The sequence below is a fragment of the Kogia breviceps genome, chromosome 13 (genome assembly GCF_026419965.1).
Source record: "Kogia breviceps isolate mKogBre1 chromosome 13, mKogBre1 haplotype 1, whole genome shotgun sequence".
Classification (NCBI taxonomy): Eukaryota; Metazoa; Chordata; class Mammalia; order Artiodactyla; family Physeteridae; genus Kogia; species Kogia breviceps.
The window spans coordinates 67,112,089-67,137,419 of NC_081322.1; the positions used below are offsets into that span (position 1 = coordinate 67,112,089).

The window sequence follows — 25,331 nt, forward strand, 5'->3', positions numbered from 1 at the left end:
AGGCTCTAGGTGCACGGGCTTCAGTAGTTATGGCTGGCAGGCTCTAGAGTGCAGCCTCAGTAGCTGTGGTGCACGGGCTTAGCTGCTCCGGCATGTGGGATCTTCCTGGACCAGGGATCGAACCCGTGTCCCCTGCATTGGCAGGCAGACTGTTAACCACTGTGCCACCAAGGAAGTCCCTGGAGAGATTTTAAATGCTGGACTATGAAAAGAAATCATTCCATTTAAAGAAGTAGTGATTGCCAGCATGCTGTCTCTCCCTGGATCAAATAACTATTCAATAAAGTAAGATATTCATCTAAGAGAATGAATATAATCCTGTGGGAATTTGTATCTGTGTCTATGTTTATATATGATGTACTGTACTCACATATTGAAGCCCACCAGCAGAGATAGCAACTCTTTTTTCTGTAATGTTCCACTCATTTTTGTAACTCAGTAATACCTTACCACAGAGGATAATACCAATTTTGAGAACTTGCTAAATAAAAATCCCTTATGTTGGCTCTTGGAGAGATTTCACATAACAACAGCTGGGCATCTTATGAAACTAAGGATTTGTTTTGATCTAATGTTGAATCAGAGGGAGGTATTTAATTTTCCACATTGCCATGAGGTTTTTATCTGAACATTATTGTACTGTAGTTTGCCAAGACACATCACTGCCTTGCTTCACATGTGAGGGGACTGAGGCTCAGAGATGAAATTACTTGTAAAGCTTTAATTTTGGGGGGGAGGTTGAGGTTTTTTGTTTTGGGCCGTGCGGCATATGGGATCTTAGTTCCCAGACCAGGGATCAAACCCATGCCCCCTGCAGTGGAAGCATGGAGTCTTAACCACTGGACCACCAGTGAAGTCCCTAAGGCTTCAATTTGGGGGGATCAGAGAAGGAATTCAAATTTGGTGCTCACCATGTCATGCTGCCCTTCTGTAATATTTCTAAAACTGTTCCTAATATGGTACATGCCTTTGCAAGCTATTCATTTTTAAAATGTGCTTCTGTCTCGTTGAAGTGTAATAAGCGTAGAGGCACCACCAGTGTTTGGCTTATTCTCAGATTCTTCTGACTTGCCAGTAAAATTTCTTCAGCTACTCCAGGCTGAAGAAATTCACATTGTTCCCTCTGTTCTTGGTATTTATAGCAACAGAGGGTTGCTTAGAAACTTAGACATTTCTGATGCTTGATTCTCAGCTAGAATTTCAGTGGAAGCAGTCATCCAATTTGTGTTTTAACATCTTCTGTAATGGACATAACCTCCCAAGACAGCTAATGCTGCTGAAGTGATTGTTTTCCCACTTAGACGGAGCCAAAATCCATCTCTCTGACCTCATCCATTGTTCTTAATTTTGTCTTCTGGGCACTCACAAGCCATGTGTAATTGATTTTATATGTAAAAAGCCTCCAGATACTGATGTGTTCCTACAGTGTGAGAAAGTGGTCCACTTGCTTTTCTCTTTTTAAAATAGATACTCTGTTTTCTATAAATGGAAAAATCTCTCTCTTCCTCTTTGACTTGAAATCTAAGAAGTGCCCATGTATACATGAGTCTATTTTGGACCCTTCTCTTCTGCTCCTCTGATTAGTTATTTGTCCCCATGCTAATACCATGTCATCTTATTAGTGCAGCTTTATAATAAGTTTTTCTACATTAATTGTTTATTGAAGTATAGTTGATTTACAATATTATATTAGTTTCAGGTATATAGCATAGTGATTCAATAGTTTTACAGATTATACTCCATTAAAAGTTATTACAAGGTAATGGCTGTAATTCCCTGTTCTGTATTCCCTTGTTTTTTTGTTTGTTTTTATTCAAGTAAAGTTGATCTACAAAGTTGTGTTAGTTTCAGGTGTATTGCAAAGTGATTCAGTTAATGTGTATATATTAATCCCAAACTCCCAATTTTTCCCTCCTCCCCTATAATAAGTCTTGATATCTAGAAACACATCTCCCTCTCTTGCTCTTCCAGACTGTCTGGACTACTTTAGCCTTGTAAATTTCCATAAATATTTTAGAATCAGCTTTTCAAGTTACACACATACAGTATCACTTCGGGATTTTTTTGAGATTGCATTGAATCTGTAGATCAATTTGAGAGAATTAGTCTCTTCATTTTTCTGAATCTCTAATACATATCTCTAAACATCTCTCTCCATTGATTTAGATCTCTAAAAATTGTTTTTCAGTAAAGTTTTCTATCTTTATAAAGCTGTACTTTTACTTTTTCTAGTACTTGGTAGTATTTGATGTTGTTTTAAAACTTCTTAATCAAAATAGAAGTTATAGAAAAATATGAAAGTTATAAGTGTAATACTCGATGGATTACAAAGTGAACTCACCCAGGCTCCCACCCCTAGATCAATAGCAGCACCCCAGAATCCCCTCTCATATCCCTTCTAGTCATTACCTCTCTTTCCTCCCCAAAGGTAACCACTATCCTGACTTCAACCACTAGAGCGTAGAACTTTGTATAAATAAAACCATGCAAAATGTATCATTTTGTTTCCAGCTTCCTTTGTTTAATGTCTTAGGTGTGTGATTCACGCATATTGTTGTGTGTAGCAGCAGCCTGTTCATTGACCTGTAGCATTCTATTGCATGAATATATGCCAATATATTTATCTATTCAACTGTTGATGGATGCTTGGGTTGTGTCCAGTTTGGAGCTATCCAAAGCAGCTATGAACATTCTTGTGGATATATTTGGTCCCCATGTGCATGTGTTTCTGTTGGGTCAGGTGTACGCATATGTTCAACTTTAGGAAATAATGCCCGTTTTTCAAGTACTTATACTAATTTACACTTTGGCCAGCTATATATGAGAGTTCTGGATGCTCAGCAACACACAACTTTGTCAGCCTGTGCTGCATAACAAACCATCCCCAAATCTGAAACAGGAATCGTTGTTTCTCACAATTCTGTGGGTTCACAGTTCATCTGGTAGGCTGGGGTCATTCATTTGGTTGCGTTTACCCGAGAGCTCAGCTGGAACTGGAATACCCGAGATGGCTTCGTTCACACATCTGGTGCTCTGACTGGGGTGGCTGAAATAGCTGGGGGCTGGTTCAACCTCTGTCTTTCCCTGTGGTCTCACCTCACTCAGTAATCTAGCCCAAGCTTATTTGCCCAGCAGCTAGATCTCAAGAGTGCAAAAAGAGAAACTGCGATTCTTAAAGCCCAGGACCAGAAGTCATATATCATCACTTCCATAACATCCTATTGGTTATAACAAGGCAGTGCTAGTGCAGATTTGTGGGGAGGAAGGGCAATGAGACTCCACTTCTTTTTTTTTTTTTTTTTTTTTTGCGGTACGTGGGCCTCTCACTGTTGTGGCCTCTCCCGTTGCGGAGCACAGGCTCCAGACGCGCAGGCTCAGCGGCCATGGCTCACGGGCCCAGCCGCTCCGCGGCATGTGGGATCTTCCCGGATCGGGGCACGAACCCGTGTCCCCTGCGTCGGCAGGCGGATTCTCAACCACTGCGCCACCGCGGAAGCCCGACTCCACTTCTTGATGGGAGAACTGGATGGGAGCCATCATTCCTGGCCATATGTACAGACAATATACCAACGTTGCATCCTCTGGTCACAACAATTCACATGCCTTTCACAAGCAGAATACATTTACCCCATCCCAAGACACCCAAAGGCTCATGCAATTATGGTATCAGTCAAGAAGTCCAGTCTCTCGTGATCTGCATCAGGTCCAATTGCAAGTGAGGCTCCTTGTCTGTCGCTCCTCTTGAACTGGAGACCTGTGAATGTAGCTGTCTCCCAGACACCTAGATTACACGAGTGAAACGCAAGAAGGGTAACCACAGCAGTCTTTCCTATTCACAAAGGCAGGAAACAGAAGTCACAGGGCAGTCTCTGGTACATAGCAATTCTGAAATTCAGCCAGACCAGTTGTCCTGATAATTCCTGGATTATGGTTCAGTTCTACTCCCTGGGAGCAGAGTCTCCTAATCCATTGTTCTCAGCTTCTCTTGGCTCTGCACTCCTGACTCTTGGCTCTGTCCTCTGAGTTACCCATCTTTTTCAAAAAGAAATTATCTGTGGTTGCAGTTGCAAAGCTTTCTCAGCCTGCTTCTTACCTGTAGACAGTTGGAGGCTCAGAGACTATTTCAGGCCTCTCAGTCCCTTTTATTTCAAGCTGGTCATGCTTTCACCAGAACAATCTTCTTGACAATTTTGTGGGCTTTCTGTGTATCTTATTATAATCCATTCTCTTCAACAAAAGCTGCATCCGGGCTTCCCTGGTGGCGCAGTGGTTGAGAATCCGCCTGCCGATGCAGGGGACACGGGTTCGTGCCCCGATCCGGGAAGATCCCACGTGCCGCACAGCAGCTGGGCCCGTGAGCCATGGCCGCCGAGCCTGCGTGTCCGGGGCCTGTGCTCCACAATGGGAGAGGCCAGAGCAGTGAGAGGCCCACGTAACCACAAACACACACATACACACACACACACACAAAAAGCTGCATCCTCAAATCCCTTTGAGATAGGCCCCTGGCTGCCTTGGGATATGAATCAGGGTGCTGTGGGACAAAGTCTCTAAGACTCTTAGGAACTCTTTTATTTTCTAAATGAGAGGGTCTATGAGACACTCCACCTTAAACCTTTCAAAGACCTTATCAAGGAGGTCTTTGAAATGAAGCCATTTATTACTTTGAGACTTTTTGCTGGCTGGAGATACTGTACTAGATGTTCTTTATTTCTGCTAGATTCTGCTAAAAAACTAAATAGATTTTCAGGTCAGTTCATGTCTCTCTTATTGTATCATATTCAGCTAAGAAGCCAGTCAGAACTTTCTATATCCTGCTTGGAATCTCTTTAGCCAGGTCTGCACATTCCTTGGTAGATTTCCTATTGTCCACATTAATGCAGGCAACAACAGTAACACTGTTGTCTTACTAAACATTCCACTGCTACATAACACAGGTGATCCTTTTTCTAGTCTGTCTTAGCAACTTCACTGTTCTTCTAGGCTCCACTGACAGTCTCCTCAGCACCCTTCCAATTTCCACTTGCTGCTCTTTTTTGACATCATTGCCATATGCTTTAAGTTATGTTATGGCAATACTCTACTTCCAGGTATGAATTTTTTCTATCAGTTTTTATTGCTGAATGACAAAACGCTCCAAAGTCTAGTGACTTAAAACAATCTTTTACTATAATGATTCTGGGATCAGCTGGGCCCAACTGAACACAGCGGTTCTACTCCATGTGTTGCTGACTAGAATATTCCTTTCCTACTATTCTGCAGTGCCACTAGTGTCTTTTTTTTTTTTTTTTTTTTTTTTTTTTTGCGGTACTCGGGCCTCTCACTGCTGTGGCCTCTCCCGTTGCGGAGCACAGGCTCCGGACGCGCAGGCTCAGCGGCCATGGCTCACGGGCCCAGCCGCTCCGCGGCACGTGGGATCTTCCCGGACCGGGGCACGAACCCTCATCCCCTGCAACGGCAGGCGGATTCTCAACCACTGCGCCACCAGGGAAGCCCTATTCGTCTATTCTTATGCCAATATCTCATGCTCTATTTACACTAACTTTATAGTAAATAAGTCCTGATACCATGTAGAGTAAGTCTTATTACCTTATTCTTTTTAAAGTTGTCTTTGCTGTTCTTGACCCTTTGCATTTTCATACATATTTCATAATTAGTTTGTCCAACACACACACACACACACACACACACACACACACACACACACGTGCACACACACCCCTCCACCCCACTGCTGGGTTTTGATTAATAGATTAATTTGGTACAACTAACATCTATATAGACGTTACTGTTACTTGGATCTTTAAAAATGTCTCGATAAAATTTTTAGTATTCTATGTGGAACATTTGTACCTCTGATTTAAATTGGATTTTAAAAAGTTATTATAAACGACATATTGGGGGTTTGTTTGTTTGTTTGTTTTTTGCAGTATGCAGGCCTCTCACTTTTGTGCCCTCTCCTGTTGCGGAGCACAGGCTCTGGACGCGCAGGCTCAGCGGCCATGGCTCACGGGCCCAGCCGCTCCACGGCATGTGGGATCTTCCCGGACTGGGGCACAAACCCGTGTCCCCTGCATCGGCAGGCGGCCTCCCAACCACTGCGCCACCAGCGAAGCCCCAATTCCCACTTTTTCTATTCTCTGGAATAAGTTTGTTATTTCTTCCTTTAATGTTTGGTAGATACAAATATTGGTTCCAGGAGTAGGATGCTGCCATACCAACATCAATACATTCCAAATTATGTGACATTAACATCCAGTCTGGCAGCATGAAATTGTTATTGGAGACTTGGACAGTCAGCAGTCCATGTTACCAAAAAAAATGTATAAAAGTATAGTCTAGAATAGCTTAAAAGGCATATTACATACCTAATGAGCTTGTACTTTATACAAAGAGGTAGAAAATGACTGTTATTAGAATGTGTTCATTTCTACTGGCTGCATTTGCCAAGGTACTACAAGAATTAAAGGAGCTCAGAAAATATTTGGCTGGTTTGCAAGCAGGAATGAAAAGGAATTCAGAGACAACCAAAAAACTCAGGGTTTTGCAAGCTTGGAAGGTGCAACTGATTCACATGTTCAACTAGTTAAGAAGCAACAGAGAAGTCCTTTGAGCAAATAAGTGTGCTTAAAACTCTGCCTAGTGGCAAAGACCAAGTCAAGAAGAGTATGGCTGTCACACCATTGTTAGGATCTCTGAATGGAATAAGGTGGTGCCCAGCAAACACTTTCACACTGGGAAAATATCTCAAAGAGGGGAGACTTAGGGTTTGGCTCTTCCTAAGGAAAGTCTGATAGGCTCAAACTACTTGCAATTCAATTGAGAGAGAAAGAGAGAGAGAGAGAGAGGAGTCTCTAAACAACTGTGGCATTTAACACTGCCTGGAATCAAATAACTTGAGACAGATATTGAGAAAGCCATGTTGTCAAAGGAGTTACCTACACGGTATAAAAGAGAATGTGATTGTTTGAGACTAAAAATGATAACTGGGTTCCAGCGTTCTACAGCAGGATCTCAGAGTTGCTATGGATTAACTCTTTTATATATCGTTCTTCTCCTTTACAAATGGGAATATTTATTGTAGTTATCCTTTTCCTGTTCTACCATTATATTTATTGTGTGTAGGGGCTAGTACCAGATAGCTTATCTTTTTAGTTCAGAGTTCTCTAGATCAAGAGTAGGTATATCTGGGTCTGTAGAGGCTGTTATGAATCATTTCTGTCTGCTGGGATCTAAGCTCAAAATATTGATGAGATGGAACTTTGGGGTTGTCTGCTTTAAGGCGTGGATGAGTGTGTTCTGTATGTGGGAAAGGAAGGGAACTGATCCAAAGGGTGAACTGTGGTAGATTGTATTACTATCTGCGCTCCTGTATAATCCTCTCCCCTTGAGTGTGGGCCAGACATAGCGACTTGCTTTTACCTAATAGAACAGAGCAAAAGTGATGGGATACCAGTTCTGAGGTTAGGTTACAAAGAGACTGTGGCTTCCCTCTTGTGTGCCCTCTCTTGCTTTTTCATTTGCTTCCTCTTATGGAAGCCAGCTGCCATGTGAACTGCCCTATGGAGAAGCCCATGTGGCAAGGAAAGCAAAGGATTCCTCCACCCAACAGCCCATGAGCAACTGAATCCTGGTCACAGCCACAGGAATGAGCTTCAGATCCTTCAGATGAGGCTGGAGTCCTGGCCAACACACTGATTGCAGCCTATGGGAGATTCTGAAGCAGAGGTACCTGGTATGTACTGAATTGTGTCCCCCTACCCTCAGATCCACATGTTGAAGCCCCAACCCCTGATGTGACTACGTTTGGAGGTGGAGCCTTTAAAGAGGTAATAAAAGTTAAATGAGGTTATAAGGTTGGGGGCCTTAATGCAATAGGACTGGTATCCTTATAAGAAGAAGAAGAAGAGATACCAGAGCGCCTCCCACACCCCACCCCATGTGTGCTCAGAATGAAGGCCTTGTGAGAACACAGCAGGAAGGCTACTGCCTGCAAGACAGGAAGAGAGGCCTCACCAGAGACAAGCTGATCTTGGACTTTCGGCCTCCAGAACTGTGAGAAAACAAATTTCTGTTGTTCAGGCCGCCCAGTCTGTGGTTTTTTGTAATGGCAGCCCTATAGACTAACAATACTGTACCCTACTTGATTGTGCCTGGATTCCTGACCCTCAGGAACTTTGAGATAATAATAAGAGTTTGTTGTTTTGAGCTGTTAAATTTTAGGGTAATTTGCTATGCAGCAATAGATCATTAATATATTAGCCTAACTTTTTCTTCTATATCCTCTTTGACTTATGTCCTCAAAAGCTAGGCACTGGGTGGAGGTGGGGCGCCCTCTTGGAGCCCTTCAGATTCTTGCTTTCCAGAGAAAGAAAAAGTCAGTATTCATGGCTGATAAAGAATCATTCCAATTTCTGAGTCATTCTGCCGGCAAAGTAAAAAACAGCTCTGGTTTGGATTCACATTTGGGTGCAAGTAGTTGAGGAGAGAATAATTGCAATGATTTAGAGTTCATGAACTCTCTGTGTATATTTGTATGGATAGATATATATGATTGCTCTGATTGTATCTATATAAACAAATATATGTAAATGAATTGCTGTAATTCTATTATTCCTATATGGTCAACATGGATATACTGGATGTTCTAGGTAATCTTAATTAAACCTACAGTTTATGAAATGAACCTACAGTTTCTAGGACCGGACAAAAATAATTTGCTGAGATGTCAGCTGGGAATTCTCCCAGGGAAAGCTTGGAAATGGAGAGCTTCCACACAAGATTCAGTGCCTGGACGCCTTTTAGCAACAATTCATTAAATAGACAGGTGAGTCCCATACTCTAGAATAAGAAAAGATTTCTAAGGTGAATTTTTTTTTTTTTTGCGGTACGCGGGCCTCTCACTGCTGCGGCCTCTCCCGTTGCGGAGCACAGGCTCCGGACGCGCAGGCACAGCGGCCACGGCTCACGGACCCAGCCGCTCCGCGGCACGTGGGATCTTCCCGGACCAGGGCACGAACCCGTGTCCCCTGCATCGGCAGGCGGACTCTCAGCCACTGCGCCACCAGGGAAGACCTCTAAGGTGAATTTTACTGTGATATATTGGGTCTCATGTTGCCATATTTAAAATAAAATAAATACTTGTAAAGAACTTAGTGTTTGAGTCACTTTAAACAAAAATAACCCTACCCCAAAGACAGTCTCTCCTCACCCCAGTCCACAACTCCAATCTTATGGGAGGTGCAAGAGCTGCTCCCACTTTTGCCCTGTCAGCACCTCCAGAGATGAAACAGAAACCTCCAGGACACACCCTGGTTGCTATAAGGGGGAGGAGACAAGAGGAGGTGCTTTGGTGGTATTTTGGTGTGGAGAGTGTTGATATGTGTTTCTTTAATTCTCTCTTCCCTCTTGTGCCAACTGCATGGTTCCCTGGGGCCTGGGGATGCCCCTCCTTTGAAAGATAATGCAGTAAGTAGTCACTGGAATGGCTCAGGCAGCTCTGCCAGACCTTCATGGAAAAGGGGGCTGCCTGGGTCCTCAGAGCTCCTGCACGGTCCAGATACATTCACAAGGGACGGAGACCAGATGGGCTGGGACCAAAGCCTGACTAGTAATAAAGACAGTGGGTTTATATATGTCCTCTGAACCAAGCTGGACTGAAGTCCTGGTTTGGGGGGACGCTGGTCCTGGTGTATGTCTTTCATGGAGACACTCCTAACAATGGCTCTTCAGCAAAATTTACTAACTTTCCTTTTGGTGGGTGCCATGAAGAGGTAGGACTATGGGTTAGTAAAATCACACCTACTTCACATGGCCCTGTTTTCATAATTAAGCAAGTAGCCAGTATGTGTTTTCAAGATGAAATGTTTGGGATCCGTTTCCCCAGACCACATTAGCTTAGGTGGAAACAATAGTGAGGACCCATGACCTCTTTGGGCCCTCCTTGAGCCCCTCTGCAATTACATCCCTGCCAGCCTGTCCCACCAGCCCACCCAACAAGCCTGGGCTTGCCTGCATCCCTAGATAAAAGGAGTTTAAGCTGAAGCGAGAGACCCTTACTACACATGTGAAAGTGCTTTGTGAACTGTAACGTGCAATGCAAATATTAGCTGTGAGGTTGTTAGGTTGCCTATGGATTGCTTAGCAACTAAGAACATATCGAACTGTAAAGGAAAATGTCACTTTCTCTCCCTTATAGCTCTTTCAGGAAAGAGTTGCTCTTATAAGTCACTGGTTTGACCTCTGGACTAACAAGCAACATCAAGAATTCTTATTCACGATTTTTTTATGATGCACTAAATCACAATTAAGGTAAATGTAGCCTAATGATGTAATTATCTTAAAGAAAATACAATATCATAAAGTGTTCATATAACTTTTAAGAGTTTCTTTTTTTCCACAGGAAAAAAGCAACTGATATTTTAAGGCTTATAAACAATCTTTTCTAGTGCTGCTGCTTCTTTGTGGGTAAAATGGAGCCTTGGGGAGTTGAACACCTTCATACCATAGCAGGATGTTTAGTTTTTGCAAAAAGTTATAAATAACTTCAGCCAATGAATTTTTAACATTCTCTTAGTATATTAAATTCCCCTTGGAACTCTCAGACAGATAAGATATTTGAAGTAGGTACTCCGAAATATTTGTTACATGAATGAATGAATCCAAAAAATATCTGAGAAATGACAGTGGTAGCAACATTTAGGAATATGGGCAAGACTTATATGGCAGTGGTCACTGATTGCTGTTAAGTCCTGGTTCTTCTAATTCTTTCCCTTGCATCCTATTATGTCTGTAATTTATTTAAAAATACTCTAGCATGGCTGGTGTGAAATATGAAAGTGTTAGTTGAAATTACACCCAGGGGCAGCTAGTGTTCTGATCAAGAGTTAGTACTCTAGGGGTGATTAGCTAGCACTGTATTGGAAAGGTCACAGAGTTTTAATTATTACCAGATACTTTGCTAATTGGCATGGCAAATATTAGTTATTAGTTATTATCAGAGCAACTAGTGGCTTGTCAACATGCTGGCTGAATGCTAGAAATGGCCTGTCTTTGGTGAAATTAAAGGTATTCAGATATGTGGACTGACCAAAATATTCTAGAGAGCCCTCCGGCACGCCTGGACGTGGTTGAAGAATCCAGCCAGGCCAGTCGGTGCTTATTAAGGATGGTTTCATCTCCAAAAAATGGCCTTGTCTGACTGGGGGTTTTCTGGTAGCCTGAGGCCAACAAAAAGGATAGTAATAGAATCCTGTTTATGGAACATTGTTCTTTCTCAGTTGAATGAATCTTTCACCCAGAGGGCAGAGAGCTGCGATTTTGTCAGGCCTACAGAGGAGGCTGTATGAGTGGTTTGGGCTTACTTACTAAAGTTTGTTCAAGTGAAACTCCAGGTAGGGCGTCATTTGGTGCTGTCTTCACTACAACCTGGTGGTGGGGCTTGGGGGCAGGCTAAGCCTCAAACTTCTTAGATATTTACCAAAAAGTGTCAGCGTTGTGCAAGACCAAATTGGGTCATTTTATTTTTAAAAAAATTAATTAATTAATTAATTAATGGCTGTGTTGGGTCTTTGTTTCTCTTGCGAGGGCTTTCTCTCGTTGTGGCAAGCGGGGACCACTCTTCATCGCGGCGCGCGGGCCTCTCACTATCGTGGCCTCTCTTGTTGCGGAGCACAGGCTCCGGACGCGCAGGCTCAGTAGTTGTAGCTCACGGGCCCAGTTGCTCCGCGGCATGTGGGATCTTCCCAGACCAGGGCTCGAACCCGTGTCCCCTGCATTAGCAGGCAGATTCTCAACCACTGCGCCACCAGGGAAGCCCCAAACTGGGTAATTTTAGTTTACAATACCTGCTTCTCTCAGTCTTTCTTACACTTCCTCCTGTGCCCATCTCTTTTGATCAGTCATTTCATCTCTCCTACCTACAAATGCACCTTCTCCACTGTCAGCTTTCTCTGCATCCGTGGGGCTTCCAGTGGATTATTCCTGATGGAGTCACCAAGTCACTGCTGGAGGGAGACAGCCGTCTTCCAGGCATGTTGAAAGAGGCTGCACAGACAGGCCACAAAGAGGCTCTTCAGTCAATGCTTAAAAATCAGGAGGAAGGGAGATTTTTATGGTAGTCATTGGGTAGGCTTCCTTTGACTCCAATTTTGCAGCTTTCAAGATAAGAAAACAATAGACCAAACCCTATATCCATAATTGCTTTGTGGGCCATCCTGTTCTAGTCTCATGTATCACAAACCGAGCAATTTCAGTTGTAACCACTGGAGGTCATTAGTGATCTTGTGGTATATTTTGAGGCTCATCAACATTAGGCCTGACATTTTTTTTTTTTTTTTCCCCCCCGCTGTATGTGGGCCTCTCACTGCTGTGGCCTCTCCCGTTGCGGACAGAGCACAGGCTCCAGACGCACAGGCCCAGTGGCCATAGCTCATGGGCCCAGCCGCTCCGTGGCATGTGGGATCTTCCCGGACTGGGGCACGAACCCACGTCCCCTGCATCGGCAGGCGGACTCTCAACCACTGCGCCACCAGGGAAGCCCAGGCCTGACATTTTTTCACTGGAAACTTCATTCACTGTCTGGCACCTGAATTCTTTCTGTGGGAGAAGGATACGGAACTAACCTGTTAAGTGAAATTACTCTGCTTTGTTTGACAGCAGCTGTGTTTCTGCAGAGTTGTATGTATTTCATAGTCCCATGAAGCTGTTATTACATGTTCTGGGCTACTAATTTCGGGGGAAGTTGTATGTCAATTTCTGGTCTCTGGGCTTGGCATCCAGAAACCAGGATCTTTAATTTGTAGTGGTGGTTTTTGTTGTTGAACACCAATCAGGTCATTCCCCACAGTCTGGATGAAGTCTTTCTTACATGACTTCCTGCCATCTCTTTTGGTCAGCCATTTCTCCCTCTTTATTGACAGCTGAAGACACCATGTGCAGATGGTCTAATCCAGTCTGAGCTGTGCTTGATTTTAACCAAATCTAAAAGCCCAACTTATTTTCATTTTTAGCCTAAAGTTAATGCAATAAAATTTTAAAGCATCTTTTTTTTTGCGGTACGCGGGCCTCTCACTTTTGCAGCCTCTCCCATTGCGGAGCACAGGCTCCGGACGCGCAGGCTCAGCGGCCATGGCTCACGGGCCCAGCCGCTCCGCGGCACGTGGGATCATCCCGGACCGGGGCACGAACCTGTATCCCCTGCATCGGCAGGCGGACTCTCAACCACTGCGCCACCAGGGAAGCCCTAAAGCGTCTTTATTGAGATGTAATTCACATACATAAAATTCATCCATTTAAAGGACACAGTTCAATGGTTTCAGCAGTGGTCCCCAAGCTTTTTGGCACCAGGGACCGGTTTCATGGAAGACAGTTTTTCCGCAGGGGGGTGGGGGGGGATGGCTCAGGCGGTAATGCGAGCGATGGGGAGTGGCAGGTGAAGCTTCACTCGCTCGCCCTCCGCTCCCCTCCTGCTGTGCGGCCCGCTTCCTAACAGGCCGCGGACTGGTACCGGTCGATGGCCCAGGGGCTGGGGACCCCTGGTCTTAGTCCATTCACAGAGTTGTGCAACCATCACCAGAATTTAAGTTTAGAACATTTTCATCACCCAAAAGAAACCCCCTATCTATTAGCAATCACTCCCCATATTCCAATGCCCCTCAATTCCAGCCCTGCACAACCACTAATCTATTTTATTTCTCTATAAATTTGCCTATTCCAGACTTTTCATATAAATGGAATCATACAATATGTGGCCTTTAGTTCACCTGTTTTATAGCATATATCAAGACTTTCCTTTTTATTGCCAAATAATATTCCATAGTGTGGATATGCCATATTTTATTTATCCACACATCAGTTGATGGACATTTGGGTGGTTTCCACATTTTGGCTACTGCAAGTAATGCCGCTATGAACAACTGTGTATAAGTCTTTCTATATGGATGCTTTACTTCTTTTAGGTATATAACTAGAAATGGAATTGCTGGATCAAATGGTAGCACTGCAATCAACTTTTAATTATTAAGTGTTTTTTCTGAATTATATTTACTCCTCTAGTCCCTGTTCCCCCATAACTATGAATAAGTTTGTGAATATATGAGAGAATTTAGCATTATTTGAATGCCTGAAATCTTTGCATGTAAGCTCAGCTATATTTGTGCAATACCTTGCTTTTCAGACAGAGAAACCATTGTTTTAGATGCTCTGTTTTACAATTTCTGAATAACTTTGTTTTAATTCAGGCAGTTATAAAGCTTAAACAGGATATTGCAGTACGAGTCAGAAATATGTTGTCACAGTTTTCATTAAAAGTTTCCTCTTAATCTCTATGAGATATATTCAAATATCTAAGATTTTTCTTTTCTATCCTAATAAATATTCCATAATGTTAAGACTTTGGAAATTTTCTTAAATGGAGTTTTGTGATATTTAAGACATTTTTCAAAGGTTCATCTTCTTAAACCGTCCCTCTGGCAAGTTCTCCCTTTCACTTCAACTTAAATGTCACCTCCACTGGGAAGCCTTTCCTGCTCATCTTTCACCCCCATCATTTTTACAAACCTCTATCTTGGCATTTCCCCATTACATTATGCTTATCTGTCCACACGTTCTGACGGTTTCCAGTGGTGTTCTCCCCCTGCCACTTGAGTAGGCTGACCTTTCCTGTGACTCCTTAAAGGAAACTGGGCTGTTTGCGTCTGTCACACTTGGAGAAACCTATGAGAAGATTGAATCAGTCTCCTAGTCGCACTGGTGGGACCGGTTTCAAACTGCTGCTGTTCAGCAAGAGGTAATGCCTCCTACAAAGGCCTTTCATTACGGGGCTGGAGCTGTTCAAACTTGTACCTTTTCCTGATGGGTGGGGCAACATTCATGATTCATGTAACTGCAGTCCTAAGACATGGATGGAGAGAGAGAGAGAGAGAGAGAGAGAGAGAGAGAGAGAGTGTGTGTGTGTGTGTGTGTGTTTGTGTGTGTGTATGGAGAGGGAGATCACCACCGAACAAGGATTAGCTCTTGTTGCTTGTCTCCATCAGAGTCACCTGGAAAGGGGGTTGGAGGGCAGAAAAACGTACCAACTCATGTATAGTTAAGGGGGAACGCCGCCGCCCCGCACTCTCGCCTCAGTACACCCACCCCGTCTTCCCAAGCAGCCCCTGGGAGGGCTCAGTTGAGGATGTTAATCTCGATTGTAATCTCTGAAATCCGGTACATACATTTTTCAGAGACAACACACTTCTAGATTAACCTTAAATATAGAACGGCTACATCACGCTGAGTTACTGACGTCCACGTGAAAGAAGGACATTTCTGTGTGGAGGGGACAAGGGAGTATTCAGAGACCCATTGTTTTCTAAATATCCAAGACAGGTCTGGAAACGTTGGTCATCCTGATTCTTCCCTCCCCTCAGCCCCGTATTCTGGACATATTTCTGTCCTCTCACATAGATCAGATGGTCATGGGCAACCACATAAAATATTAGCATTTGCTGTTGGGTGGCTTTTAGGGGTGGATGAAGCTAATAAGGAAATCCTGGAGTTTGAAAGGAAAGGAGAAGCCAAACCCCGAAGCTGTTTTACTGGGTGGAGGTGGGGACAGAGGGAGAGTGGGTGGTAGGTCGGTCACCAGCTTACATTAGGCGAAGCCTCTGCACTTGAAGTCCTCACTCCCTGTTTTATACGTGTTGCTACCCTCCCTGTGTAACGTTTCACTTCTCTTTACAGTATGGTAGCTCCACTTGCCATTATGTTATACACCGCAGTACTTGCTTGTTCATTTACCATCTGCCTATTCCACTAGAAGGTAGCTCCATGAGGGCAGGGACTTTTTCCGGTAACTCTTTCTGTCCCTAGCACTTAAAACAATACCAGGTTCACAGTAGCCACTCAATAAATGCTTGTTTCAGTGAATGAAGATGTGTAAAACACTGCTAATTACAATGATAACAAAAAGATAACCAGAACAAAGCTTTCCTTTGGTAGTTCTCTCAGAGGAAGGATTTTTTTCAAGATATTACAAGTTTTAGAATATAGGATATTACTAATACTTTGCTTCATTGAAGACCTTTCATTATTTAATTAATCCAAGACCTCTATAAAGCAATTCCAAAAGGAATTATGCATAGTAATAATACCTAAGGGCGCCATATCGCACACCTCCAGGGGATGCTATTTCACTCTATCACCTGTGTGAATGGCACCTCCTAAACTTGTTCATTGCACAACTTCCCAAATGTAGCAGCCCTGATGATCCTACCAGCCATTTATAAAGGACATGATACTAGCTTCCAGATCTACCAAGTATCCTTTACCCTCTGCGAAGGGTCAAATCCACAGATAATTCATTGGAAAATGGAGACAAGGTTTTAAGAGAGCATTTGTCTCCATTCTGTATCTTAAAATCTCTTTAGGAAATTTTCAGGAGGGTTGAGGCCGAATGAGAGGAGATGTAGCTCCCTGTGAGACCTAAATGGCTAGCAAGTCTTAGAAGCAGAGGAGGGTGCTCTTATTACATACATAGTAAGTGCCTGGTGACTGCCTGTAATCTTTCCTCCTATCCTCTCTATGTATTCTTTTGATGTCATGGTCAGAATGCTTTCAAGTGCAAATAACAGAAATGAAATTCAAACCAGCCTAAGAAGAAAAGGGAATTTATTGACTTAAGATTTGTCTACTTTAGGCTGCGCTAGATCCTTAGATTCAATGTTACCAGGGCTCACTCACTCTCTCCCTTCTCTCAGCTCTGCTTCCTTACGTGTGTTGCATAAAACTAAAAAGATAAGCGCAAGACCCTTATGAAGGAAATTAGAAATTTGTATTAAAGGGTAGCAGAAAAAATAAAAAACCCTGGGTAAATAGACAGATATGCTATGTTTCAAGATGCCAATTCCCTTCACATTCATCTTTCAATTCAATTCAATCTTGGTACAAATCCCAAAACGGCATTTTCTTATGGACTTTGAGAAACGGATTCTAAAGCTAATCTGGAAAAGAAAACGGACTACAACAGCTACGAAAAATTTAAATATAAAGAAAAAAATTAATAAGAGTTGTACTACCAGATATTAAAACCACTTTTATCCATTTACGAAATATCCCCATGTAGTATCTCAAGTGTAAGGAAGCAAGGACTGAGATAAGTAAGTGCTCTGAAGGGAAGGGAAAGGGCAGGCGTCTTTAAGGGTTGGGTAGATCAGAAAGAAGCTTGGGCCGCTGGAGATCCTTCCTCTTCTTGCATCAATTCCTGTGTAGTGGGCTAGACACCGTCCATCACACACACACCCACCCATGCCATTCCCCAATTCCTCTCCGTGTTCCTGACAAAGCCCCTATTTTCCCTCAGGTATCATGTGCTTCAGGGGTGGTGGGGTCACACCGACCCCCAAAGAGTGAGTCCGGGTTGGACAGAATCATGGTCACTCCATCCTCTTTGATGTGTCTGGTTTAGGAAAGGGCGTGTAGATATTAATTCTGCCCAAGGAAACACAAGAGGGTGGCTGCTAGAGTTTCTGGGAGAGTTTTCTTCACTCTCAAAGGGACCTAAAAAGGAACTAGAGGTAAGGACATGCCCTCTTCTGCCCTATAGCCTGTGAGCTCTGTTGTGTGCAGATCTCTGCTCACAACAGTCATTTGGGAACCACCTCAGGGAACAAGTTGGAGGGACCAAAGCAAACTACTGAGCAGGAAGTGAACATATAGAAAATCCTTAGCCATTAATGACACCGAGTTCTTGAATTCACTAACCCTGGAGCTACCCTGATTTCCCTTATTTAAGGAAAGTGAAAGGAAGATCAATAGGTTTAAAAATGGTCCATAATAGTCCATTTATCTAGCTGTCACTTCTCTTGTTATACCAACTCTCCAGAATCTAGCTGAGAACCAGCCAGGTTTGGAAAAACAAAAAGCATTTAGCAGTCAAACTGATGTCCTTTACACATAGGAGAGAGCACGTCAGACCCTCATGCAGATTCTAAGTATTTAATTAATTCAGGGCTTCAAATAGGATCATACATTCTCCTAAGGACACCATACATATATTCAACACTTTGTACTTTGGCATCAGCATTAGGATCTGCTAGGCTGCCTCCTCTACCAGTGGGCAGTCAAGTTCACCAATGTTGAGGAGGGTAAACCCGTTAGAGTCCCTTGGAGTTTGTTAAAAACATGAACTGTGAGCCTCACCCATAGACATTTTGGCTCAAACACCTGGGATGGGGCTGAGGAAGCTGTTTGTACTAAGTTCCCATGGTGATTTGATACCCAACCAAGGGTAAGACACAAGGCCTGGGTGGCCAAAAGGCCCCAAGCCTTCTTCCACCTTTTCATCTACTCCTTCTTGGAGGCTGGAACACAGATGGTATGAGTGTCCTGTCCCTCCTATTCTCTATTAGCAAAGCAAAATTATTTGTTCTGTTTCTGTAGATTTTTCACGTTTCACTTGCAATACTTCTTAGTGGTTTTAGAATGTTTCTTTGTAAGTAACCTTAAACTTGACACAAATAATAAAAGAAATATTTGACTCTCGTGTAATTGGAAAACCCATAGGTAGGTTTGGCTGTGTTGAAGTTCGATCCAGAGATTCAGCAATTAAACAACTTGTTTCTTTCTGCCCCTCTGCTCTGCCTTCAGCAGTCATGGCGTCATTATTATGGTTCCTCATTTGTGTCCAGAAGAAAAGAATTATTTGTTTGGTTTCCCTCTGGACTAGTTTGGGTCCATGCCCACTCCTGCCAGTGTCTGTGGCCATGGGATTGACCCACATGAATTTAATTAGCTTTGACCATGTGCTTTTTGGAGTCAGGGATGAAGTCAGCTCCTGTAGAACCCCATGGACCACCAAATAGGAACTGAGGTTATTTTATCTAAAGAAGAGGAAGTAAATGATGGATGACAAAAGCTAAAGTCTATTCATGCAGCATTCAGCAGATATTTACTGAGGGTCTACTGTATAACAAGCATAGTTCTGGGTGCAATGGGATTCAACACTAAACAGAGTGTAAAAGACCCCTACCCTCAGAAGTTCATATTTTAGTAGACTAAAACTTGGCCTAAAATGGAACAAGAGGGATGTTCATGCACCTCACTGGATATCTGACAGTACAAAATAGCACCACTGGAAATAATTGGGGGTGTTTTGCATACCTCAGAAGTTACAGCACTGTGGTAGACTAGATGATTGTCTCCAAATATGTCCAGGCCCTAATCCCTGGAACCTATGAGTGATATCTTGTACAGCAAAGGGACTTTGCAGATGTGATTAAGAATTTGTGTTGGGGAGATTATCCTGCATCACTGGAGCTCAACATAATCACAATGGTCCTTATAAGGGATGCAAGAGACATCAGAGTCAGAAGAGAAAATGATGTGATGATGGGAGAGATGGAGAGACTTGAAGATCCTATGCTTCTGGCTTTGAAGATAAAGGGGACCTGAGCCGAGGAATAGAGACAGCTACTAGGCCCTGAAAAAGACAAGGAAACAAGTTCTCCCCCTTAGAGCTTGCAGAAAAAACCCAGCCTTGCCAACATCCTGACTGTAGCCCCGTGAAACTGATTTCAGACTATGATCTCCAAAACTGAGAATACATTTGTACTGCTTTAAGCCACTAAATTGGTGGTAATTTGTTATAATGAACAGGAAATTAATACAAGCAGTGATTTTCTCTTCCTGTTTTTCAACTTTTATTTTTGATTCTTTATTCTAATTTACACATACCTATTTACCCCCTGCTAAGTTACAAGCACCATACCAGATGCTAGGGACAGAGCAGCAAACAAGATGGCTGCCATACCTTTTGTTTATGGGGCTTCCAGTCCAGTGGAAGAGAAGGACTTTAAATGGTGAATGAGTCCAAAAAAGGACTAAATTTGAGGGTCAGCAAGAAAGGAAACACAAAAATAGTGCTTAGGTTACACTTTAGTGCACATCAAGTGTAAAGGATACAGGTTTCAGCAAAGAATATGAGATGGCATGAAGTAGGCAGGGCTCAGGGGGCGAGAGTAGCCTCCCTCGGGGAAGTGTTTGGGGAGCAGGAACGGTCAGCCTGTTGGGAAGGTGAGAGGATTCTGGCAGTACCCCAGAAATACCATCCCCAAAACCCACTAACATCGCCTTATATTGTTACCTACATTGTTGCAAAAATAGCTTTTTACTAGCCACGTGACTTGGATCTGCCATGCTGGTTCTGGAGAAAGTTTCTTACTCCTTCCTCAGGACCCCACTGCTTCATTGGCCACAAGTCATATAATAAGAAGAATCACACAAGGGAAGTCATCCTGCGCTCATATAGTGATGTCACATCCATGTGCGTGCATTATCCTTTATTTTCCACCACCCAAGGGCAGGCATGGCCAACCCAACAGATATCAAAGAAATAGCTACGGTGATGCTAAGTGACAAAGGAAAAGTAACTGGGACCTCACCTAGTCCAGGGGATCAGGGAAGCCTTCCCTGAGGATTTGACATTTAGGCTGGATTCTGAAGGCTGCGTAGGAAATAGGCAAGCCAAGACTTGGAGGATGAGTGTTCCACCTGGAGGGGATGCCTTGCATGAAAGCCTTGGGCCTTTTTTGTCTATTCAGTGGTAAAATCAGGCCTTTGGAGACACACTGGAAAGTTAAAAAAAGCAAAAAGAGGAAACTACCAATCACCCATAATTGTACCAACTAAGTGTAACCTAATTTTTTATGCTTTTATGTACCCATTTAACTATTTACGAATCAGAATATACAAATTATTTTTAAATCTTAAAAAAGAAAAACTCTTCAGTCACCCTCCTTATTGCTGTACCCACACCCAGCTTTGCTCTCACTCACTGGAGAGCTCAGCTCACGGTTCCGCATTTTCTGTCCACCCCAGACCCAGTCGTTATGCTGTGTGACACTGGCCTCCATGTGGAGATCACCCAACACAGACCCTTACCACGCCATGGAACGTGTGTCAAGCCACCAGACAAGACGAGGAGGTGCCGCCTGGGCCACTGGAGTGCAGGGACCTCTGCCAAAGGCACTCGGCCCTCTCCAGGCCACCGCCCCCATCCGCTCCTCAGCCATTTCATCACAATTTGGGTGGCGTCCTTCTACTTCTTAGAAACTTCAGAGCAGAGAATTCGATTCAAGTCCCATATCGCTAAGCCGATTAGTTTTGCAAAGCACACACTGTGCGTGGCTGCGAGGCGCTGTCGTGAATTATTCCAATGAAGCTATCTTTGTCACAACAAACGAGCGGAGCACATTTTCTTCATTGTCTCCTCACATGCTGGTATTTCTCTTCACGGATGTCTGACTTTGCGACATAAACTAAAATGCAATGAGCCACAATGTCATTACCGCAAACCACCCTAGTTCTCTGCTCCTCATGTCCTGATTTTTTTTTTTTTTAATGTGACCGAAGCATTTTCTTTCCTTCTTGCTTAAAATTCATTATACCCGAATGTGTCCTTGCAGCAGCGCAGACTAGGAACAAATATAAAACATGGATGATTAAGGTTTACTTTAAAAAGCAATTCGGGCTCAATTCTCTTTTGCTTGGCTGGGATGGAACAGTAGATGCTGTGAGGATGGGGACAAAGACTCTGAAGATACTGAGACCCGTCTCTGGAAAGGAGGCTGAAAACGTTTCTGTTTTGCATCTTATTTTATTGACCTGTCTTAGAGTTCCAAATGAGAGCCAATTGTCTCTCAAGGGCCAGTGGAATGACTATGAAGCAGGAGTTAAGGTCACGAGTCCACTGGGATTAACTGTCCTTGGTGTGGTCACAAGTCTCATTCAGTTTGAACGTTAATCTCTATCAATACTGAGAAGACCCCTAAGGGACACCTCTGCCTGTGAGTGCTCTGTGCTGCCAGCACACACACAACTCCATTCTTTTTCCTTCTGCTCACACCCCGACTCCCACCCTCTCTCCAGGCTGCCCTGACAACAGGTTCATTTAAAGCCACTCTGTTTTGTCTCCAGTTATGACAAAGCTGCATGGACAAGGACCAAGAAAAAGCAGTGACTTAAAGTCAGGGGAGTAGAAACACACAAAAATAACAGGCAATCGTTAAACCTTGGAACTGAAGCAGGTTGCTGCTTCTTAAAAACAAACAAGAAAACAACAAAAAAACCCACTTTTTACAATAATGTTTAACTTACAGAAAAGTTACAAAAATAGTGTAAACAATTCCGCTAAACTTTTCATCTGGATTCCTTGATTGTTAGCATTTTACCATTTTTACCTGATTATTTCAAATATTTGAGAGTGAGTTGTAAACATACTGCCCCACTAACCCTAAGCATTTCAGTATGATTCCTAAAAAACAAGCACACTCTGCTGAAAAATCATAGTACACCCTGCAATATTGGGAAATCAGCATTGATTCAGCACTACTGTCCAATGCACAGACTCCAGTCAATATTCCTGATTGTTCCAGCAATGTCCTTTATAATCGTCCTTTCCTTCTCAGTCCAAAATCCAATCTAAGGTCATCTGTTGTATTTAGTTTTCATGTCTCTACGTCCACCTTCGATGTGGAGCAATTGCTCAGTTTTTCCTCGTCTTTTCTTACTTGACACTTTTGAAGAACGTAGATCTGCTCCTTTGTTTAATGACCTTCAGGTTGTGGTTGGCTGATATTTCCTCAAGACAACATTGAGGTCATACATTCTTGGCAGGAATAACACAGACTTAATGCTATGTTCTTCTCAGTGGATCATAGTGGGGGAATAGCATGTCAGTTTGTCCTACTATTTATGATCTTAACTTTACCACTTGGTTAAGATGGTTAATTCTTAAGTATTTTGTATTTATTAATTAATAAGTAACTAGAAAGTATTTGAGTGATTAGTTTTAAATTAATTAAAAAGTATTTGAATCTTTGCAAGTATTTTTTTCCTCGTCAGACTTTTACTTACTAGTTTTAGCATACATTGATGATTCTTACCTGAAGCACTTATTACCGTGATAGCCACCAAGTGGTGATTTTCTCATTTCTTAATTCCTTCTACATGTATGAATTGGTGTTGTGTTGCAAGGTAGAACATTTCCTTTCCCAAGACTTGTAAGTGAGGCTCCAGTTAAGCCAAAAGTTTGTTAATTCATGGTCAAGACTGTCTCTGGGTCTAATGGATATTCAACAACCTGTTGGTGAGGGTAACTAAGGTCTTTTTTGTACCTAATTGGAGGTGTCATTTTCATTTCACGTTGAAACTTTCTGAGGCTTGACCCACTCTATGGGAACTTAGGTCAGAGAAGATCCACTGCAGGATGAAGTCTGTTCAGAGTTACCACTTTTCTTTCAGTGAGTTAATCTGAGTCCATTAGGACCCAGTAATTGGGCAGCAGTAGCCACTTAGTAGTGAGAAAAAAATCTTGTATTCCCAGTGGCCTTAGGTAAATGAGTTCTGGTAGGTTCTTATACCAAAGTTTCTAATCAGCTGTGAGATTGGCCACAAATATCTGTAATTCTGCTGAGTTTGGAGAAAATCAGGAGTTTCAGGGAAGAGCTAGATTTACTCATACCTGGATTGCTGTATGGTGGCTTGGGGCTGTAGCAGATGTTTATTGCTGATTATATACAGAGGACAATCAGGTATTAAGTGTCCTTTTTTGTGTGTAGTTGTTAGCTGCTGAGCCAGCAGTACATCCTTCATGGTCCATGAAATGTTTCTTTGGCCTAAGACCTATATAGCTTCCAAGAGGACCACTTGAGTAGGGGCTTGGATTTTGTATTCATTCAAGATCTATCTGTGCTTAGGTGGCATGCTTGTAAGAAGTTTACTTCTTCTGGATCCTCACTTTGAAGTCTTTCTTGATGGATGTCATATTTTAAAAGTTTTCTTTATGAATGTCATATTGAGAAATTGTTGAATGTTAAGGTATGATGATAGCATTATATGCAGTGTATGTTTAAAATTTTTTTATTATTATTATTTAGTAATAGGGAATTCCCTGGTGGTGCAGTGGTTAGGGCTACATGCTCTAACTGCCAAGGGCCTGGGTTCTATCCCTGGTCGGGGAACTAAGATCCCATAAGCCGTGAGGTGCGGCCAAAAAAAACCCCCCCAAAACCAAAAAACAACTTATTATTTAGTGATACACACTGAAATATTTATGGATGAAGTTATATGATGTCTTGGGACTTCCCTGGTGGCGCAGTGGTTAAGAATCCACCTGCCAGTTCAGGGGACATAGGTTCCATCCCTGGTCTTGGAAGATCCCATATGCCGCGGAGCAACTAAGCCCTCGTGCCACAACTACTGAAGCCCACTTACCTAGAGCCCGTGCTCCGCAACAAGAGAAGCCACCGCAATGAGAAGCCCGCGCACCGCAACGAAGAGTAGCCCCCGCTCGCCGCAACTAGAGAGAGCCCGCGCGCAGCAACGAAGACCCAACACAGTCAAAAGTAAATAAATAAATATTTAAAAAGTACAATTAAAAAAATTATATGATGTCTTGGATTTGCTTTAAAATAATATGGGCATGAGGGAGGAAGAAGAAAAATAGGATGTAGCAGAAACCAGATTGGCTACAGGATGATAATTATTTGAATTAATTAATGGGATCATAATAGTATTACAAATATTAATGTGAGATAAAGACATTTTCAAATAAAAGGAAACTGACAAGATTTGTTGTCAGAAGACCTGCAGTAAAAAAATGCTAAAGGAAGCTCTTCAGGCTAAGGAAATTGATACCAGATGGAAACATGGATTTATAAACAGGAATGAAGAGCACAGGAAATGATAAATGTGTGAGAAGATATAAAATTTTGAAGTTATTTTAGAGACATATGACTATTTAAAGCAAAAGCAAGGTATTGTGGGGTTTATAACATAAGTAGATGCAGAAGAGATAACAAAAGCACAAAGTATGGTGAGAATTATATTGTTGCACTGGTCTTTACTTTTATAGGACTATTACCTCTAAGTAGACAACAAAAAATTAAAGATGCATATCATACTTCCTAGCAACAGCTTATAAAACTAATGCAAATATATCCTAAAAAGCTAATAAAGGTATTAAAATGGAAAACAAAAATATGTATTAACTCAAACCAAGGCAGGAGAGGAGGAATAAAGGCTCATAAGACAGATGGGACAACCAAACAACAAGTAACAAAACTGAGACTTGGGTTCAACTATAACAATAATTATATTAAATACAAGCAGACTAAACCCTCAGATAAAGGCAATGGTTGTCAACTAAAAAAAATCTCATTGTAGGGCTTCCCTGGTGGCGCAGTGGTTGAGAATCCGCCTGCCGATGCAGAGGATACGGGTTCGTGCCCCGGTCCGGGAAGATCCCACATGCTGCGGAGCGGCTGGGCCCGTGAGCCATGGCCGCTGAGCCT

The 25,331-nt window shown here is 42.7% G+C and overlaps 1 protein-coding gene across 1 annotated transcript in view; it reads left to right on the forward strand.

Moving 5' to 3' along the window:
• The first annotated feature begins 8,761 nt into the window (after positions 1-8,761).
• Positions 8,762-25,331, forward strand: part of ECT2L (epithelial cell transforming 2 like) — a 62,674-nt gene continuing 46,104 nt past the window's right edge. The window contains 2 exon segments of the mRNA XM_067011201.1: positions 8,762-8,827; positions 10,199-10,311. Of these exon segments, the coding sequence (XP_066867302.1) occupies positions 8,762-8,827; positions 10,199-10,311 (179 nt within the window).